This window comes from Dendronephthya gigantea, unplaced genomic scaffold (assembly GCF_004324835.1).
Source record: "Dendronephthya gigantea isolate DGI-Jeju-01 unplaced genomic scaffold, DenGig_1.0 000108F, whole genome shotgun sequence".
Classification (NCBI taxonomy): domain Eukaryota; kingdom Metazoa; phylum Cnidaria; class Anthozoa; order Malacalcyonacea; family Nephtheidae; genus Dendronephthya; species Dendronephthya gigantea.
In genome coordinates this window covers 773,057-789,580 of record NW_021163118.1, presented here as the reverse complement: position 1 = coordinate 789,580, position 16,524 = coordinate 773,057, and the positions used below count along the sequence as shown (strand labels likewise).

General features: G+C 36.1%; 1 protein-coding gene across 1 annotated transcript; it reads right to left on the bottom strand.

The window, feature by feature from the left end:
* Positions 1–1,696: 1,696 nt before the first annotated feature.
* On the bottom strand, positions 1,697–9,553 carry LOC114534877 (adhesion G protein-coupled receptor E2-like). The gene is made up of 11 exons (XM_028556352.1): positions 9,457–9,553; positions 6,850–6,972; positions 6,624–6,746; positions 5,873–5,995; positions 5,644–5,766; positions 4,890–5,012; positions 4,660–4,782; positions 3,904–4,026; positions 3,675–3,797; positions 2,223–2,551; positions 1,697–1,837 (listed from the first exon to the last, which is right to left on the bottom strand). Exons 1-11 carry the CDS (start codon positions 9,551–9,553, stop codon positions 1,697–1,699), a joined length of 1,551 nt encoding a protein of 516 aa, XP_028412153.1.
* Positions 9,554–16,524: the final 6,971 nt, after the last annotated feature.

Genomic DNA, 16,524 nt, shown 5'->3' with positions numbered 1-16,524 from the left:
GTGGGAAATGGTCAAAATAATGTTGATAACGTAGTTGAGTTTGCGGAGTACATTATGCAATTAATAGATATAATAGTAGTTTAAATTTGTAAATATTACGAGATCATTTTGTATTTCCTGAATTAGGTTTATTGCTTGCGATGCGTAGCATAGCAAGCTTTTAATTCGGTATTATTATTTTTTTTAATCGGGTTCTAGGTAGTAGACCTCCGCGCGGCCGGCGCATAATTACCAAATTAATTACCAGTATGCAGCTAGGCAATTATAGTATGCACGCTTGGCAGTCGTCCGCTATATTCGGAAACTTTCGTAGTTTGCTTCAAAACATCACGCTACTATCATTCATTACTGTATAAAACACTCCTATTCTTGTTTTAATTAGTATATAATTGAAAAAGAATTGCCAAGTGCAGAATTTATACAGCAATCCATGTAATTGCCCAGTGAATGCCAGTAGTGTCTAGCCTCCTCCGCAAGCATCTCTAGTAATAGGGAAGTAGTCCGAGTAGTGTGTGTGCAGCCAAACTTTCAGGGGGCAGCATCGCAAGCTTACGCCTAGATAGGCGTCTTGTTAATATTTTGGTGATCGCTCAGTTGTATATAATTATGTATATCTTAATAAGTAAATTGGTTTCTAGGTACACCACCTAAGTATTTAATACTGCAAAGCTTTCGGTCCGTTAACCAGTGCAATTAACTGAGGTTAGCTACTTTTTATTACGTCCGGAAATGCGTAACTAAAGGCCTCCACTGACTAGGGTTTAGTTGTCGACAACTATTTGTGATCCACAACTAAAAACTATCTACAACTATAAATAAGTCCTGAGTAAAAGTATAGTCGACAACTAAAACAAAAGTTTTAACACACTAGAAAATCGCCAAAAAATAAGGCCGTTGACAACTATTAGTTGTCGACAACTATGCAGTTTCGCTTTTCGAAAAGGGAAACTGCTTAGTTGTCGAAAACTAAATATTTAGAGTTTAGTTGCCGACAACATGCGCGATAGACTACGTTTTTTAGGTGTCGATAACTTTTGGTTTTCGAACACAAATAGTTGTCGACAACTAAATCCCTAGTCTGTGGAGGCCCTAAATTACTTACACACTTCTGGCCGTAACACAAAAGTATTCAAAATTCGTCAACTTCGCGTAGCTATATTATCGGTAATTTACCACATGCACTTCGCAGACAAACTTGGCAGTTTTACTCATTTTACTAAGCTGTTTCAGAAAATTCCTTTTTATCGTCGAAGTAAGAAATTAGTTTAAACCGCAAGTCGTTGTGAGGGATGTTAATATACATCAGTTGATAAATGATAGTATAGTTTCTATCCAAATACTAGAGTGCATGGAACAAAAGTTACCTAAAAATTACGAACAAGCTTCATTTTCGTATTTTTCAGGAGAATTGAGACCAATAATTAGAATTTGCTCCAACCCCCGGAAAATATTTGCACACCCGTATTTCCTAAGTTATAAACTGAGGTTAGTGAGTAGCTAGTAGAATTTTGACGAAACAATAAATGCCAATTTTATGTTTTTCGATTTCATTTATTGCATGATTATAACATTGATCTACGAAATTAAGCTTAACCATTCTGTAATCACACAGCCACAAAACATTCAACTATTGGTAAATTTACTCCAATTATTCAAAAATTAACAGCACGTTTCCTGCAACTGCTGAAAGTACTGCTCAGTAACAACCGTACAACTCGAGTCTCATTATGGGATAGTTGCTCCATGATTTCGGCAACACACGAACGTATCGAGCTTTGATTTCAGTTATGAAGGTGTTGGTAACATTGGAGTTTCGATCTTGGTTGCCTTGAAAAACCTGCAAAAAACCAAAAGGATTAGTTTTTTTAAAATTTATATACTTCGATTAATAATTAATTATATGTAACACTTTTCCATGTAACTAGGACTGCATTTGTCCGCCTGGTTGGGACAACCATGTGCAAAATGTTTAGCACTTACGTCCGTTCCGAAATATTCGCTTTACGGTTATAAAATACAAAAGTCATGCCCTCAATGCTGCCATATCTCAACCTCACGTGCATGCACTCTATTGTAATTGCACGTTAACACAAAAACAAATAGACCCTTTGAAACAAATAGACCCAATTTTTTTTTGTTCCTTTTAAATCTATTTTCAATTTCGTGGAAAAGCACGTAAGAAGCCTGAGCAAATTGTAAATATGTTTTGTTTATTTGATTACCTTCACCGTCCCTGACTCTTCATAATCAGTCCAATTAGTACCATTGTCGCTGTATGCAATCGAGTAAGAGATCGCCCACTCTTCCCCCCAATAACATGTTCCTTGAGTTGAAAATCCTGTGACAGCTGTTTTTTTTCCAAGATCAACTTGTAACCACGAGCCAACTCTTCCTTCTGCTGTTGGTGCCCAACTACAAGATTTGCCTGTCGTATTCAATCTCGCGAAGTGAGGGTTATAATAATGAGTACCAAATGTTGATGATGCTGTGATTGTCGAATTGGGTATTTTGCCGCTTTGCATTCCCAATGGCCTCGGGTCTATGCATGAAACTAAAAGAAAAATGTTGAATTTCCTAACTGAATACCATATAATTATGGGCAGCCGGAAAAAAAACGTGGGTCATCGACGACTGTATATCATCCCTATTGAAGATAGGCGACTTTCGCTTACGAAGTAACGATGTAAAATTAATAATGCGATAATATGGACACAAAAATACTAAAAAAATAAAGATTTCTTTAAACATTTGACTATAAAGTTCTGCAATAAGATGTGTTTGCTGATATGCATGTTAAAAAGTTAAAAAGGCGGCATTGAAGACGACAATAAGAGATATATATTATTGGAGTCTAATTACTATGCTTAGCTAGTCTAGCTAGTGTGGTCGCTTGGAATAAAATCCTCGACAATCCAATACAAAAAGTTTAAACTGTAAAGTGTAAATTTACACGGATGGAGTATAACTTTGAATATTTAAAATGGGTTGACGTGCTTTGATGTAAAGCATTTCATATTATAAAGGCAATAGAATTTGTTCTGGCATTTTCTTAAGACTTAGTTTAAACTTGCTTGTATTAAGCATGTCCACATGCACTCGTATATGAGCGTCATAAAGGTGCCTACCAACCCTTGATTATTTGCGATAGGAAATGCGTTGATGGAGATATCGTGCTGTGTAGCCGATAATAATCTGCACCGCACAGATCACATTTAAGTGTATTCACGACGCATGCATTGCTGCTCCAATTTCTTGCTCTTAAACACAGGCTTACCGGGACCCCAACTTTTCGCCTCAGGTCACTTGTGCTTGATACAAGCTATGTTTGATCAAAGCCAAACTGACTCGATTGCCATATTTATGAAAATGTAATGCCTTATATTAAAGACCGTGAACCCACTTTAAAAATTCAAAGCGACTCCATCTGTGCATTGTATTTGCTATAAATTTTTGGCCTCACATGGGTATGCTAGAGGTTGTCGTCCACGTTATTTATTGAAAAAATAAATAAATAAAACTCAACAAGCAAATAAAACTCAACAAGGAAAACTTGTCAGCGAAAAATTGTTCGTCATACACAAAAGCAAGTGAATTGGTCAAGAAAACTTGTCAAGGAAAACTTGCCCAGCGCTGTGCGGTGTTTTAATAAAATGCAAAATAATAATTAATCTTGCCTGAACATGTTTCACCATTTCCTAAAAACCCTCTGCGACAATGACATTCGTAGGAGCCAATTGTGTTATTGCAGGTTGCGTTTGAGTGACATTTGTGAGTTCCCAGGGAACACTCGTCAACGTCTGAAATCAACGATAAGGAGTTCATAAACTATAATAACTTCTATAAAATATATGGCTTATACAAGTATAAAATGTTAGTACATATAATGTAAATAATTAATCTTGCCTGAACATGTCTTCCCATTTCCTAAAAATCCTCCGCGACAGTGACATTCGTAGGAGCCAATAGTGTTATTGCAGGTTGCGTTTGAGTGACATTTGTATGTTCGCAGGGAACATTCGTCAACGTCTGAAATAACGGATAAAGAGTTCATAAACTATAATTATAACATGAATGTAATTCTTGCATTAAAAATGAATTTGACTCCTATGAAATATATGGCTGATAAAACTATAACATGTTATACCCGTAAAGACGTCCACGTTTTCCTTGACAAGTTTTTTCTTGACAAGTTTTATTTGCTCTTGTGCACGCGAAAAAATGTACAAGTTTTCCTCGGCAAGGAACCTTGTTTATAAGCTAGTCATGCCAGCTTTTCAAGAAGGAAAAACTCTCTTGTGAACGACGGTCAGGAAAAACATGACCAGGAAATAAGCTCTACGGAAAAGTGCAACATTCTTCGAGGCAATCCAGCGGATTTTTCAAGTTTTATCGCTTCTGCTTGTTTTGATATTCCATTTTATCATGGCTCATATTATCGTTAACATACACTGTTAATATCGTAAAACTTGTCAAGAAGAATTTGTCAATTTTTTCGCGTACACACGAGCAAATAAAACTCAACAAGGAAAACTTGTCAGCGAAAATATGTTCGTCATACACACAAGCAAGTGAATTAACTGCTCAAGAAAACTTGTCAAGGAAAACTTGCCCGGCGCTGTGCGGTGTTTTAATAAAATGCAAAATAATAATTAATCTTGCCTGAACATGTTTCACCATTTCCTAAAAATCCTCTGCGACAGTGACATTCGTAGGAGCCAATTGTGTTATTGCAGGTTGCGTTTGAGTGACATTTGTGAGTTCCCAGGGAACACTCGTCAACGTCTGAAATCAACGATAAGGAGTTCATAAACTATAATAACGCCTATAAAATATATGGCTTATACAAGTATAATATGTTAGTACATATAATGTAAAATAATTAATCTTGCCTGAACATGTCTTCCCATTTCCTAAAAATCCTCCGCGACAGTGACATTCGTAGGAGCCAATAGTGTTATTGCAGGTTGCGTTTGAGTGACATTTGTATGTTCCCAGGGAACATTCGTCAACGTCTGAAATAACGGATAAAGAGTTCATAAACTATAATTATAACATGAATGTAATTCTTGCATTAAAAATGAATCTGACTCCTATGAAATATATGGCTGATAAAACTATAAAATGTTAAGCCCGTAAAGACGTGCACGTTTTCCTTGACAAGTTTTTTCTTGACAAGTTTTATTTGCTCTTGTGTACGCGAAAAAAAATGACAAGTTTTCCTCGGCAAGGAACCTTGTTTAAAAGCTAGTCATGCCAGCTTTTCAAGAAGGAAAAACTCTCTTGTGAACGACGGTCAGGAAAAACATGACCAGGAAATAAGCTCTACGGAAAAGTGCAACATTCTTCGAGGCAATCCAGCGGATTTTTCAAGTTTTATCGCTTCTGCTTGTTTTGATATTCCATTTTATCATGGCTCATATTATCGTTAACATACACTGTTAATATCGTAAAACTTGTCAAGAAGAATTTGTCAATTTTTTCGCGTACACACGAGCAAATAAAACTCAACAAGGAAAACTTGTCAGCGAAAAATTGTTCGTCATACACACAAGCAAGTGAATTAACTGCTCAAGAAAACTTGTCAAGGAAAACTTGCCCGCTGTGCGGGGCTTAAATAAAATGCAAAATAAAAATTAATCTTGCCTGAACATGTTTCACCATTTCCTAAAAACCCTCTGCGACAATGACATTCGTAGGAGCCAATTGTGTTATTGCAGGTTGCGTTTGAGTGACATTTGTGAGTTCCCAGGGAACACTCGTCAACGTCTGAAATCAACGATAAGGAGTTCATAAACTATAATAACTTCTAAAAAATATATGGCTTATACAAGTATAAAATGTTAGTACATATAATGTAAATAATTAATCTTGCCTGAACATGTCTTCCCATTTCCTAAAAATCCTCCGCGACAGTGACATTCGTAGGAGCCAATAGTGTTATTGCAGGTTGCGTTTGAGTGACATTTGTATGTTCCCAGGGAACATTCGTCAACGTCTGAAATAACGGATAAAGAGTTCATAAACTATAATTATAACATGAATGTAATTCTTGCATTAAAAATGAATCTGACTCCTATGAAATATATGGCTGATAAATATAACATGTTATACCCGTAAAGACGTCCACGTTTTCCTTGACAAGTTTTTTCTTGACAAGTTTTATTTGCTCTTGTGCACGCGAAAAAATGTACAAGTTTTCCTCGGCAAGGAACCTTGTTTATAAGCTAGTCATGCCAGCTTTTCAAGAAGGAAAAACTCTCTTGTGAACGACTGTCAGGAAAAACATGACCAGGAAATAAGCTCTACGGAAAAGTGCAACATTCTTCGAGGCAATCCAGCGGATTTTTCAAGTTTTATCGCTTCTGCTTGTTTTGATATTCCATTTTATCATGGCTCATATTATCGTTAACATACACTGTTAATATCGTAAAACTTGTCAAGAAGAATTTGTCAATTTTTTCGCGTACACACGAGCAAATAAAACTCAACAAGGAAAACTTGTCAGCGAAAAATTGTTCGTCATACACACAAGCAAGTGAATTAACTGCTCAAGAAAACTTGTCAAGGAAAACTTGCCCGCTGTGTGGGGCTTTAATAAAATGCAAAATAATAATTAATCTTGCCTGAACATGTTTCACCATTTCCTAAAAATCCTCTGCGACAGTGACATTCGTAGGAGCCAATTGTGTTATTGCAGGTTGCGTTTGAGTGACATTTGTGAGTTCCCAGGGAACACTCGTCAACGTCTGAAATCAACAAGAGTTCATAAACTATAATAACGCCTATAAAATATATGGCTTGTACAAGTATAACATGTTAGTACGAACAATGTAAAATAATTAATCTTGCCTGAACATGTCTTCCCATTTCCTAAAAATCCTCCCCGACAGTGACATTCGTAGGAGCTAATTGTGTTATTGCAGGTGGCGTTTGAGTGACATTTGTGAGTTCCCAGGGAACACTCGTCAACGTCTAAAATAAACGATCTTTTTCAGAAGCCTACGTTTGTATCATTTCCAATCTAAATTAAGGCCCAGAGTCTTACTGTCCCCAGGGATTACCATGCTAAATTTACCGAACAACGCTCGTTCTGGTGAGTTATCTCCGTACCTCATGCGGAAGCATTGCACTGGCGTCTCAAAGGCGTAGGTTTCATTCCTTCCGGAGTACGGATATTTGACACCTTTTCTTCAACTCATGCTGTTTTTAATTTGAGTTTTTCACGAATTCCACACGAATTTAAGACAATGTAATTTTCACTAATATCATCTCTCAAGCATGCATGAAAACATTTTTATATTATTTTGACATCAGGCTACTAGAAGCTCCTTCGGGCTCGATCAACATTTCTACTTCGCTAGCGTTTTTGGTAAGGATTAGGGCTAGGATACGGTCCCCACCCAAAAAAATTCATTAAAGGTTACCCTGAGGTTCATTCGTACGTATTGCATAAATCTGTAGCATATTTAAAAAAATTCTCATTGCAAAATAGTTTATAAATTTATTTAGTAAATATTAAAATTCTCGTAGTTTTGCCCCGAATGATTCTCGGAATGTTCAAATTATGTTATTTGTGATAATTCTAAAGCAAATTACTTGATTTCCTGGAAACCTTTTCTTTTTTAACTCCGTTCTTTGCCTATACAAAATTGATTACAGCAATACTGAAGTTAATTAAAAAATTGATATTAACCCTTACACATGATCAATCAATATAGCACGACATTATTTACACTAATACAACGGTATTATGAAATTTACGACTGTATATTTATAATTTCTTTATTCTTTTTGTGTTCATTTTTGCAGGTATAGACAAAAGAAACGTGAGATGACGTATATTTCTTATTAGTGGTCCAAAGATCGCAGATATAGAAAAAATATTTTCTTACAGTTTAATTATAACAAGTTTTTTTTCGTGAAATCAGAATTGAAAGTTGATAACTTCCTTACAAATATGCGGTTTTCTAAAATTCGTACTTCGACATGTACTAGCTTGCGATGCTTGATGCAGACAATCTAATCTAATTCTGGTTCGCGAAAAAATGCTGCCGAAACCACAGTATGTTTAATGTTGGTTTATATAATTAAAAGTTAAAAAAGGAACATGTTTTTTAAGTTCTTTAAACAAAATCGTAAACAAATTGTGAGCAACACCTTTTTATAAATACAGAAACTGGCAGAAAGAGCCCTAATTGCTTCGTGTCAAATCCACGGAGGACCAAAGACAATTTGTTATTTCTATCGTTTATTTTTCGCCATGTTTAGCATCGCTATAAACAAGCATGTTTGAAATATCACTGACTTTGTCATCTATCAATCTTACCGCTTCAACATCTTGCATCAATATCCAATCTCCCGTCTTCGCTTCTTCTTTCTTTCTAGTAACGTTTGTCAGTTGGCAATTTTCAACATTTTTTTTTGTTCTGTAGTTGAATCCAATACATTTTTTTTCGTCTTTGCAGTGAGTGTGACATCCTAACATCACAATTGAAGATGTAACATTGTGTCTTGATATTATTTCATCTGCAGGCAATGATGGACCTGCTAAAAATTTCAAGAAAATTCTTGAAAGTCAAATTAATGTCCAAATTTCAACTAAATTATGCGTTTTATTCGGGATTGACTTCATCATCATATGAAACATTTAAATGATGTTTTTCGACAATATTTTTTCTCTTACTTTTTGGACCAGGAACTGGTCCCTAACCGCTGCTAATCTTGTTGTTGTTGTTATTGTTGTGTTTTGTTGTTGTTGTTGTTAGGGGGCGACGCTCTTTAAAAAAACCCTAAGGCTCTACCATTACTTGTTTGATCGGAATGAAACTTGGCACAATTATTCTAAGCAATATTCCGCATCGATTGACGGAGTTCGAATTTTTACTTTTGACCTTTGAAGCAAGTTACAAGCAATTCTTGACTATATTTGCAGCAAATAGTATATACATATCATTATTATTCAGCCTATACAGGGTGAGTAAAAAAAAACTGACACCTTTGAAATTCAAATTAGCTGCAATGTGTCTATAATAGGCTGTAATGAGACAGACGTTACTTAAAATATCTTATGGGTATACGAAGCATATCAAACAAGTGAACCCATTAATTAACCTTGAACATAAAGTTTGTTCCCTTTGGGAGTTAAAATGCATTCTAAGCTCTGTAATAAAAAAAAAAACGTGGAATTAGTTCAATTGGTTTAAACACTTTCGCATTAATTAACCACGTCTTGTTGATTATACACAATGGGAATTGTGAAATTCCAGCCATAAGTTCGCAGTTAATTTAAATTTCAAAGGTGTCAGGTTTTTTTTACTCACCCTGTATATAAGTAAACGCAAACGATTAGAAATACATTGTCCTCTCTATTGTTGTAAATACAATGCAGTTCAGAAACTCCTTCACGCAGTTCCTGGTCCGCTATAGTACGATCGTACTTGTTTCGACAATACTTACCTCTTATGATGGTGACGTAATTCGTCGGGGAACATTGGTCTGCAGAAATGTTTCCAATAGCAAGCAACCACAAGCTTAAGCTGGCCACTACAAACATCGTTTAAATCGTCTCTTCTCTGACTCGGTAATTCTGGAAGATATTTTTCGCAGTTATGACGAAGAAGAAGAAGAATAGAAAATGATCGTCAGATATGATGTTGGCCGGGGATTTCTCCCCCCAAATATGCTCAAATTGGAAATTACGTCATCGAAAAATAGATCGAGCCAGGCGACCCCTCGCAAGGAGAAAAAAAAAAGGGCGGGTGACAAATTCGAGCTTTTTTTGTGCTTTGGCAGCCCGAAATGGTTGTTTCATCTTCAGCCATCGTCTTCACAAGATAATTTGCTTCCCATCAATACCTTAAATGTTAGGACTTGGTCTGGAAATCAGCCTTTTTTGTTGATGATTGGTGAGTACAATATTGTGCATATTTTTGTTATTTTTCGCCTGGTATGTAAATATATTATTCAAATTTTCTAGCCATCCATTTTATTTGCCAAAAATTTAAAACGATAGCATTGTTTCTTTCGTCTATAGCTCGGTTTAGTATTCGGATAATTGGTTGCTTCGATTAAATAAGCGACTAAATTTGCTCTAAATAAATCAAACGAGCTAATTAACCTCAATGACAAATGTGAACAGCTAGATAGGGAAATCACTGCAGCAAAACTGAAGGTAAAGTGGCGCGTTGACACTTGACAGCAACAATTTTGATAACAAATGCGAAGAAATAGTTTAATAACGAGATAGCTAACCCTATATAATATATACGATATTTATATATTAAAGTTTTTGAAGAAAAAGGCCGTTTAATAAATGTAATATTTTGAGAAAATTAATTTGACGATTCATTACACTGTAGCATTGTAAGCTTTATCCCAGTGCAACGTATTTTATTATTAATTCACTCTGTAATATGTTTTACACCAGGCTATTTTAGTCATTTAGTATAGAGAGTGCTTGCTATATATATAATTTAAATGGATTCTTGACCCCCTTAAGGATAATCATGCAAGACCCAGTATATGCCAGTCTCACAGTTGACAACTGAATATTTTAATAAGAAGCATGCACCTGGATACCACAGAAATATCTATTCTATATGTATACTTCTCATGTGGAAGTTAAACTACTATTCTTTCATAATGTATTCATTACCCCAAAACAAAATGGAATTAAATTTCCTTGTGATGTTACCAAGTCTTGTTAGTTTATATCATATATGTACTCCTGATGATTTCTATTTTTTAATTTTGAAGAAGCTTTAACCATAATATTTAAATTTACTCATAAAAAAGCTTTCTGTGCGGCTGTACTTCATAAACTAGAAACATAGAAAATCAAAGGAAAGCCAAAAACACTTGCAGTTGCACAGACTACCATAAAATGTGATTTAGTGCATTTTTTAAGTTTTATTAGCAAGGTGTGCTTCAAAATACAAAAGTCCACTTGCCCCGAAGTGCAAAGAACAGAAAAACAACCTTGCTCAAAGAAGGTAACAATGATATTTAATTTGGACCTTCCTCCAAGTTCTTCTAGAAAAAGAAGGAAACAAACAATGGAAATGGCTATTGAAATCGACAGCAATCCACAGTTGTCACCACAGAAGAAAAAGAAAGCTGCTTTGAAAGGCCTTTTCCATACCCTTGTTACAAGTGGGACACAACAAGAATTGGTAAACATGTCCAAACATTCCCAAACCTTGACTAAGAAAGTCATGCCATACGCTGTTAATCATTCAGTACAAGAATTTCAAAAATGCCATGATAATATGATTCACTCTGTTATGACCGTGAATAGAGGAGGACTTATTAGCAAAACATTGTACATTAGTATCAGAAGTTCATTCATGTACGCGAATCCAAAAAGAATAAGTCTAAAAGAAAGGTTAGGGCAAAATTGGGAAATGCTATAATTATTGATACAGAAACTAGTAGGGTATAAAGATTTAATAAAGTTTAATAACTCAATAGACAGTGGGGAATTAAAGCCAATCCCTGAGGTACAGTCTGAGGCGGATGAAGACTGCAGTCTTCATGTCACTGACAATGCAACATCAGGTAGTACAATCTCTGGTTGCTTTATTGGTCTTGAGTATCGGTTGTTGCAGGTGGCACGCATGTACCTAGACATGAACAAAGAAACTTCTATTCTTACTTGTTTTGGAAACCCCCCAGGGTCTTTCTTGGTTGCTCTTGGTGCGGACGGGGCACCACTTAGGAACGAAAATGAGGTAACTGCCTGGCTAATCAGTTTTTTTAATGTAGGAAACAGAATAACTAGTTGTTATGAGAATTTTCTTACACTTGGTGCTGACTGTAAAGAAGATCATCCATGGTCCTATGACCAAAGATGCCAGGTTGCTAAACTAGTTGCCAAATACAAGAACAAAACTGTTGTGAAAAGGCCTGTAAAACAGCAGAGAACGCTTGTCACCAAATTTATTGCCAGCAAGTGCTCAAGACAGGAGTTTGAACCTGTTTTGGGCCCTGTTATTGACTAGGCTGTATGTGAGCCTCTTCACCTTGGCAATAATTATTGTTGGCAGCAGTGGAATAAAGTGGTTATAATGATTGTATTGTCCCAATCTAATATCAGTGCTGGTGTTGTAAATATTTATTGTTTGCCTTTTGAATGTTGTTTCTTGAAAGCGATATCTTCGTGCAGTTAGGAGCAAAGTGAAGTCTCGTAAGCTATACAAGAAAATCATCCGGTGGTTTCATGAAAATAGAGATACTGATTTTCAGTGTCGCTTCATCGGTGAAGAGACACGTAAATTTTGTAATAACTTTATGCATGTTGTTGACGCAATTGCTATGGCTTCTGATACAGAATGATGACAAAAATTTGCCATTGTTTGCTCTTGCTTATGCTTGATTAAGACTAAGAAATGCTACTTTTTTAATGAATAGGATCACTGATGTTGACCAAGAAGGTATTGCTGATTTACAGAATTACTGCTCTCAATATTTCATTTGCAATGCCCTTTTCAAAAAAATCACTCTTAGTATGTGGACGGTGGGGTTTTGTGTTCCATATCACTCTCAGTCTCTCTTTGTGACTTTGACATCTTCTGTTTCTGTGGTCTTCCAAAAAGTCAAGAAAAATCTGAATGTAGGTATTGTGGTTCTCCTTTAATGGCTAAAATATAGCTGGCTGATATGATAAAGCTTGCCTTTGTTTTTGCTCGATTCGCTCCACCACGTCATTCACATGATTTGTTTCGCTGCTAAACAACTTTATCTGTTGTCTTGATAATTCATCAGCTCTACAAATTTCAACAGCTTTGTTTAATTTCAAATCTGATTTCGCAATAGCCGCTCTCGAAAAGCTCTTGATAATATGCCACTGACGATTGGGCTACATATAAGGACGTCTTTCAAATCTCCCCACTCGAACGAAGCAGCTAATGTTCTAAATTCAGTCACGTATTGATCTATGGACTCGCAAGGGGTTTGGTCTCTTGTGGGAAATCTGTGTCGCTCGACGACGAGATTCTTCTTGGGCTTACAATGCGCCTCAAACTTTTCGAAGAGGATTGCTGTGGTGATCACTGCTTTGCCCATCTTCATCGGTTTCGAGCTCTAAAGTGTCTTTGATTTCTTGTCCGTCTTTACCGATCATACACATAAAAATAGCGATTTTTTGTGCTTCGGTTTTGCCAGTGCAAGTTGCTTTTAAATAATATTCGATGCCACGTCTCCAACGTCTCCATGTCTCCGAGAGATTCTGTGGGCTAGTGAAATCCATTTCACCAGGTCCTCTTACTTCGTTGAACCTTTCGCTGCCACCATTACAACAACTCAACAAAGGAGAATATAATTATGTAGTTTATCTACAAATGCTGTGGAACAAGATACTCGTTCCACACACCATAAAAGCACGTAAGATTTTGTGTCTCAATTGTTTTCCTGTACCTTAATACAAACATCTTAGCTTTGGATACTATAAGTTTAACACTGCATTTTTTAATTTCCTTTTTGGGGAGTTTTTGGTTAATTATGTCCTTGAAAAACAGTTCGAGTCGCCTCTTGCTCCAAACTTTGATCTCGATAAAACTCTTTGTCAGCTGTATATCCAAACCATAGTTTGTCACACAAGTGAGAAAGTCTTTTACTGAGCAAAATATCTCTTCGCTCATTCTTAGTGTGATATCTATACCGTACGGCGAGCAAATCCTTGGAATCCTACGCATTCTTCTTTCAATAATTAATTTTCTCCAGAAACACACTTTTTTAATAATTACAACATGCAGGTTTGCCATTTGCAAATCACATTGTAATTTCTCCCATTCATCCAAAGCTTTATACTTGCGAATTAGCTTGCCTTTGGCTGATCTCAGTTCTTTAAAAAAGTCCATAAGTGCAAGCTTTTCACTGACATACAGTACTGTGCAAAAGTTTTAGGCCCCCAGTCAAATTGTCACTTGTTAGTAAAATTCATGGTATTGCAAGACATGCTAGGTAGAAAGACTTGTAGTGGTCTTCCACTTGGTACAGCCACCATGAGAGACCATTATTGCGGCACAATGCCCAGTCATTGACCTAACAAGCTTGTTTGTTACATCTGGATCAACAACCTCACGTGATGCGAAAATGGTCTCTTTCATTCTTCCAGATGTCGAGATGGGTTTCTATCTGACCTCTTCCTCACTTATTCCCAAAAATTTTCATTGAGGTCTACGTCAGCAATCTCTTATAGCCCTGGGCTGGTCAATATCACTTTCTTTCAGGCTCTTTTTTGAATGACATGGTGCCTCTATCTTACTGGAAGATATCATCTCCACCACAAAGCCATCTCATCTATTAGGAAAGTTCTAGATACAAGCCAAACATACCATTTTCCGTATCGAGTCGAAAATTTACGATCTTGGGACTTTCTAAAAGGTGGAGAGAGCTTTGCGGATGAGACTTTATCTTTGAACAAGATAGGGCACGATGTGACAGAGAAAGAAATATCCCCACAGAAAGAAATATCAATCAATTCAGGGCAACGAAAGAATTCTGACCTAAACCTGTTCGAATATCTTTGGGAATAAGTGAGGAAGAGGTCGATAGAAGACCATCTCGTCATCTGGAAGAATGAAAGAGACCATTTGCGCATCACGTGAGGCTGTTGATCCAGATATAGCAAACAAGCTGGTTAGGTCAATGACTGGGCATTGTGTCGCAATAATGGTCTCTCATGGTGGCTGTACCAAGTGCAAGACCACTAGAAGCCTTTCTATCTAGCATGTCTTGCAATACCATGAATTTTACTAACAAGTGACAATTTGACTGGGGGCCTAAAACTTTTGCATAGTACTGTATGCTGTATCGATCTTACGATAAAGCTGAAACTCTTTCCCTCTGAAGACTTTATCCGATATAATTTCAAGATTTGTCTAGTGAAATGAATATATCTGGAAGGCTACCTTCTGACAGGAAATTGAAGCTAAGTCAGCCCCAAAAAGTTGATTTCGTAAATTTTATAAAAACGTCCCGAAAAATTTTTTTAGAGAGGTAAATAACTGATTTTTTTAGTGTTTACAGCCGGCTGAGACATTCTTGATGTTAGTAGAATGCATTTTATAGACCTTTTTTTGGAAATGCGGAATAAGACGGTTCTTTGCTAAGAAAAGCGTAGAGCCTAGCGTGGCAATGCAGGAATATTTGTTTTACTCAACAATCTCTATAACTAGGGTACCCACAGGGTAGGGAGTGCTGCCTATGAGTAAGCTACGCAATAAAAACATTAAACTTTTAGAAGAAGAGAAATCACTACCATGCACCGTAATTTTTTTTTACGTTCAAGAAGAGATTGGAAATATAAAATATAGTACAAAGTGCTTAGCCTCAGCTTATTATCATTATTTAAGGAAAATGACAAAAACAATATTGTTCCAGAACAGAAATGTTCTACGAAACCTATCAATAAATTGTTTTTTATGCAACGGAGCCCCCAACAGAACTTAAATTTGTCAATTATGTTTTTAAATCGCTCGATATAGTTATTAAAACGTAATGAAAATGTTGTTTCTGTTAAGTGCAGTTCTTCCGTGTCAATCATCTTTTGCTGTAACAGATACGACGAATCCAATGAGATACAAAAACACAGATGAAATAAACTTTTGATGATCTAGTGAGTGTCTTAACAAGACACAAAAACGAGGCGCAAATACAGCAACAAAACAGAAGAGTCAGCAACTGATGACAGATGACTGACAAAAATTCACAAATCAATGCATTCAATTACTGATGCAACTGAGAACAAAGACTCGATTATATAACAAAAGTTGAAGCCTCCCCTTCGGACCAAAATATCAACCTGGAAAATATAAATGAACAGTTAATAAACACCGCACGCTAAACAAACAAAACAGACGCAAATTTTAATGATATATTCAATGATCGCTCAAATAAATGCACTATCCTCGTATCCTAGTAAGTCATAATTCGGCATAAAAGGCTAAAAGCCTATAGTGAAGTATATCGTTTAACAATATCAATAAAATATCGAATAAATAGGAACTCGACAGTAAAAAACACACCAAAATACCTTATACTTCTAATACTTTGCAGTACAATAATATGTAGCCAAAACGTAGAATTACGTAAATTTCACCTTCTGTCTAAAATATCAACTTATAAAATATAAAAGAACAGTTCAATATGAATAAAACATTGAATAAATATGAGCTTGATTACAAAAAACTCACCGAAATAGTTTTCCTTCTTCGAAATAAATTCGCCAAAGTTTATGCAGCCAACACGTGGAATGGTATAACCTGACACCGAACTCCAACATGCAATGCGTCAAAAATTTTCACCGCAGGTGACAAGAGTATTATGTTTCGTTTATATCGAAAATCTACTGGCACCCGAATACGCTAATACAATTTCCAAAGCACATTTTCACCTTTATTCACAATATAAATTAACATACCATACACGTGGTATCACGCACCGCACCGCGCAAGGTAAAAATCGCAGCCCTCCCCAAAATACATGAAAGAATTTCACAAACGTGTAACAATAAGGTCGTCAACA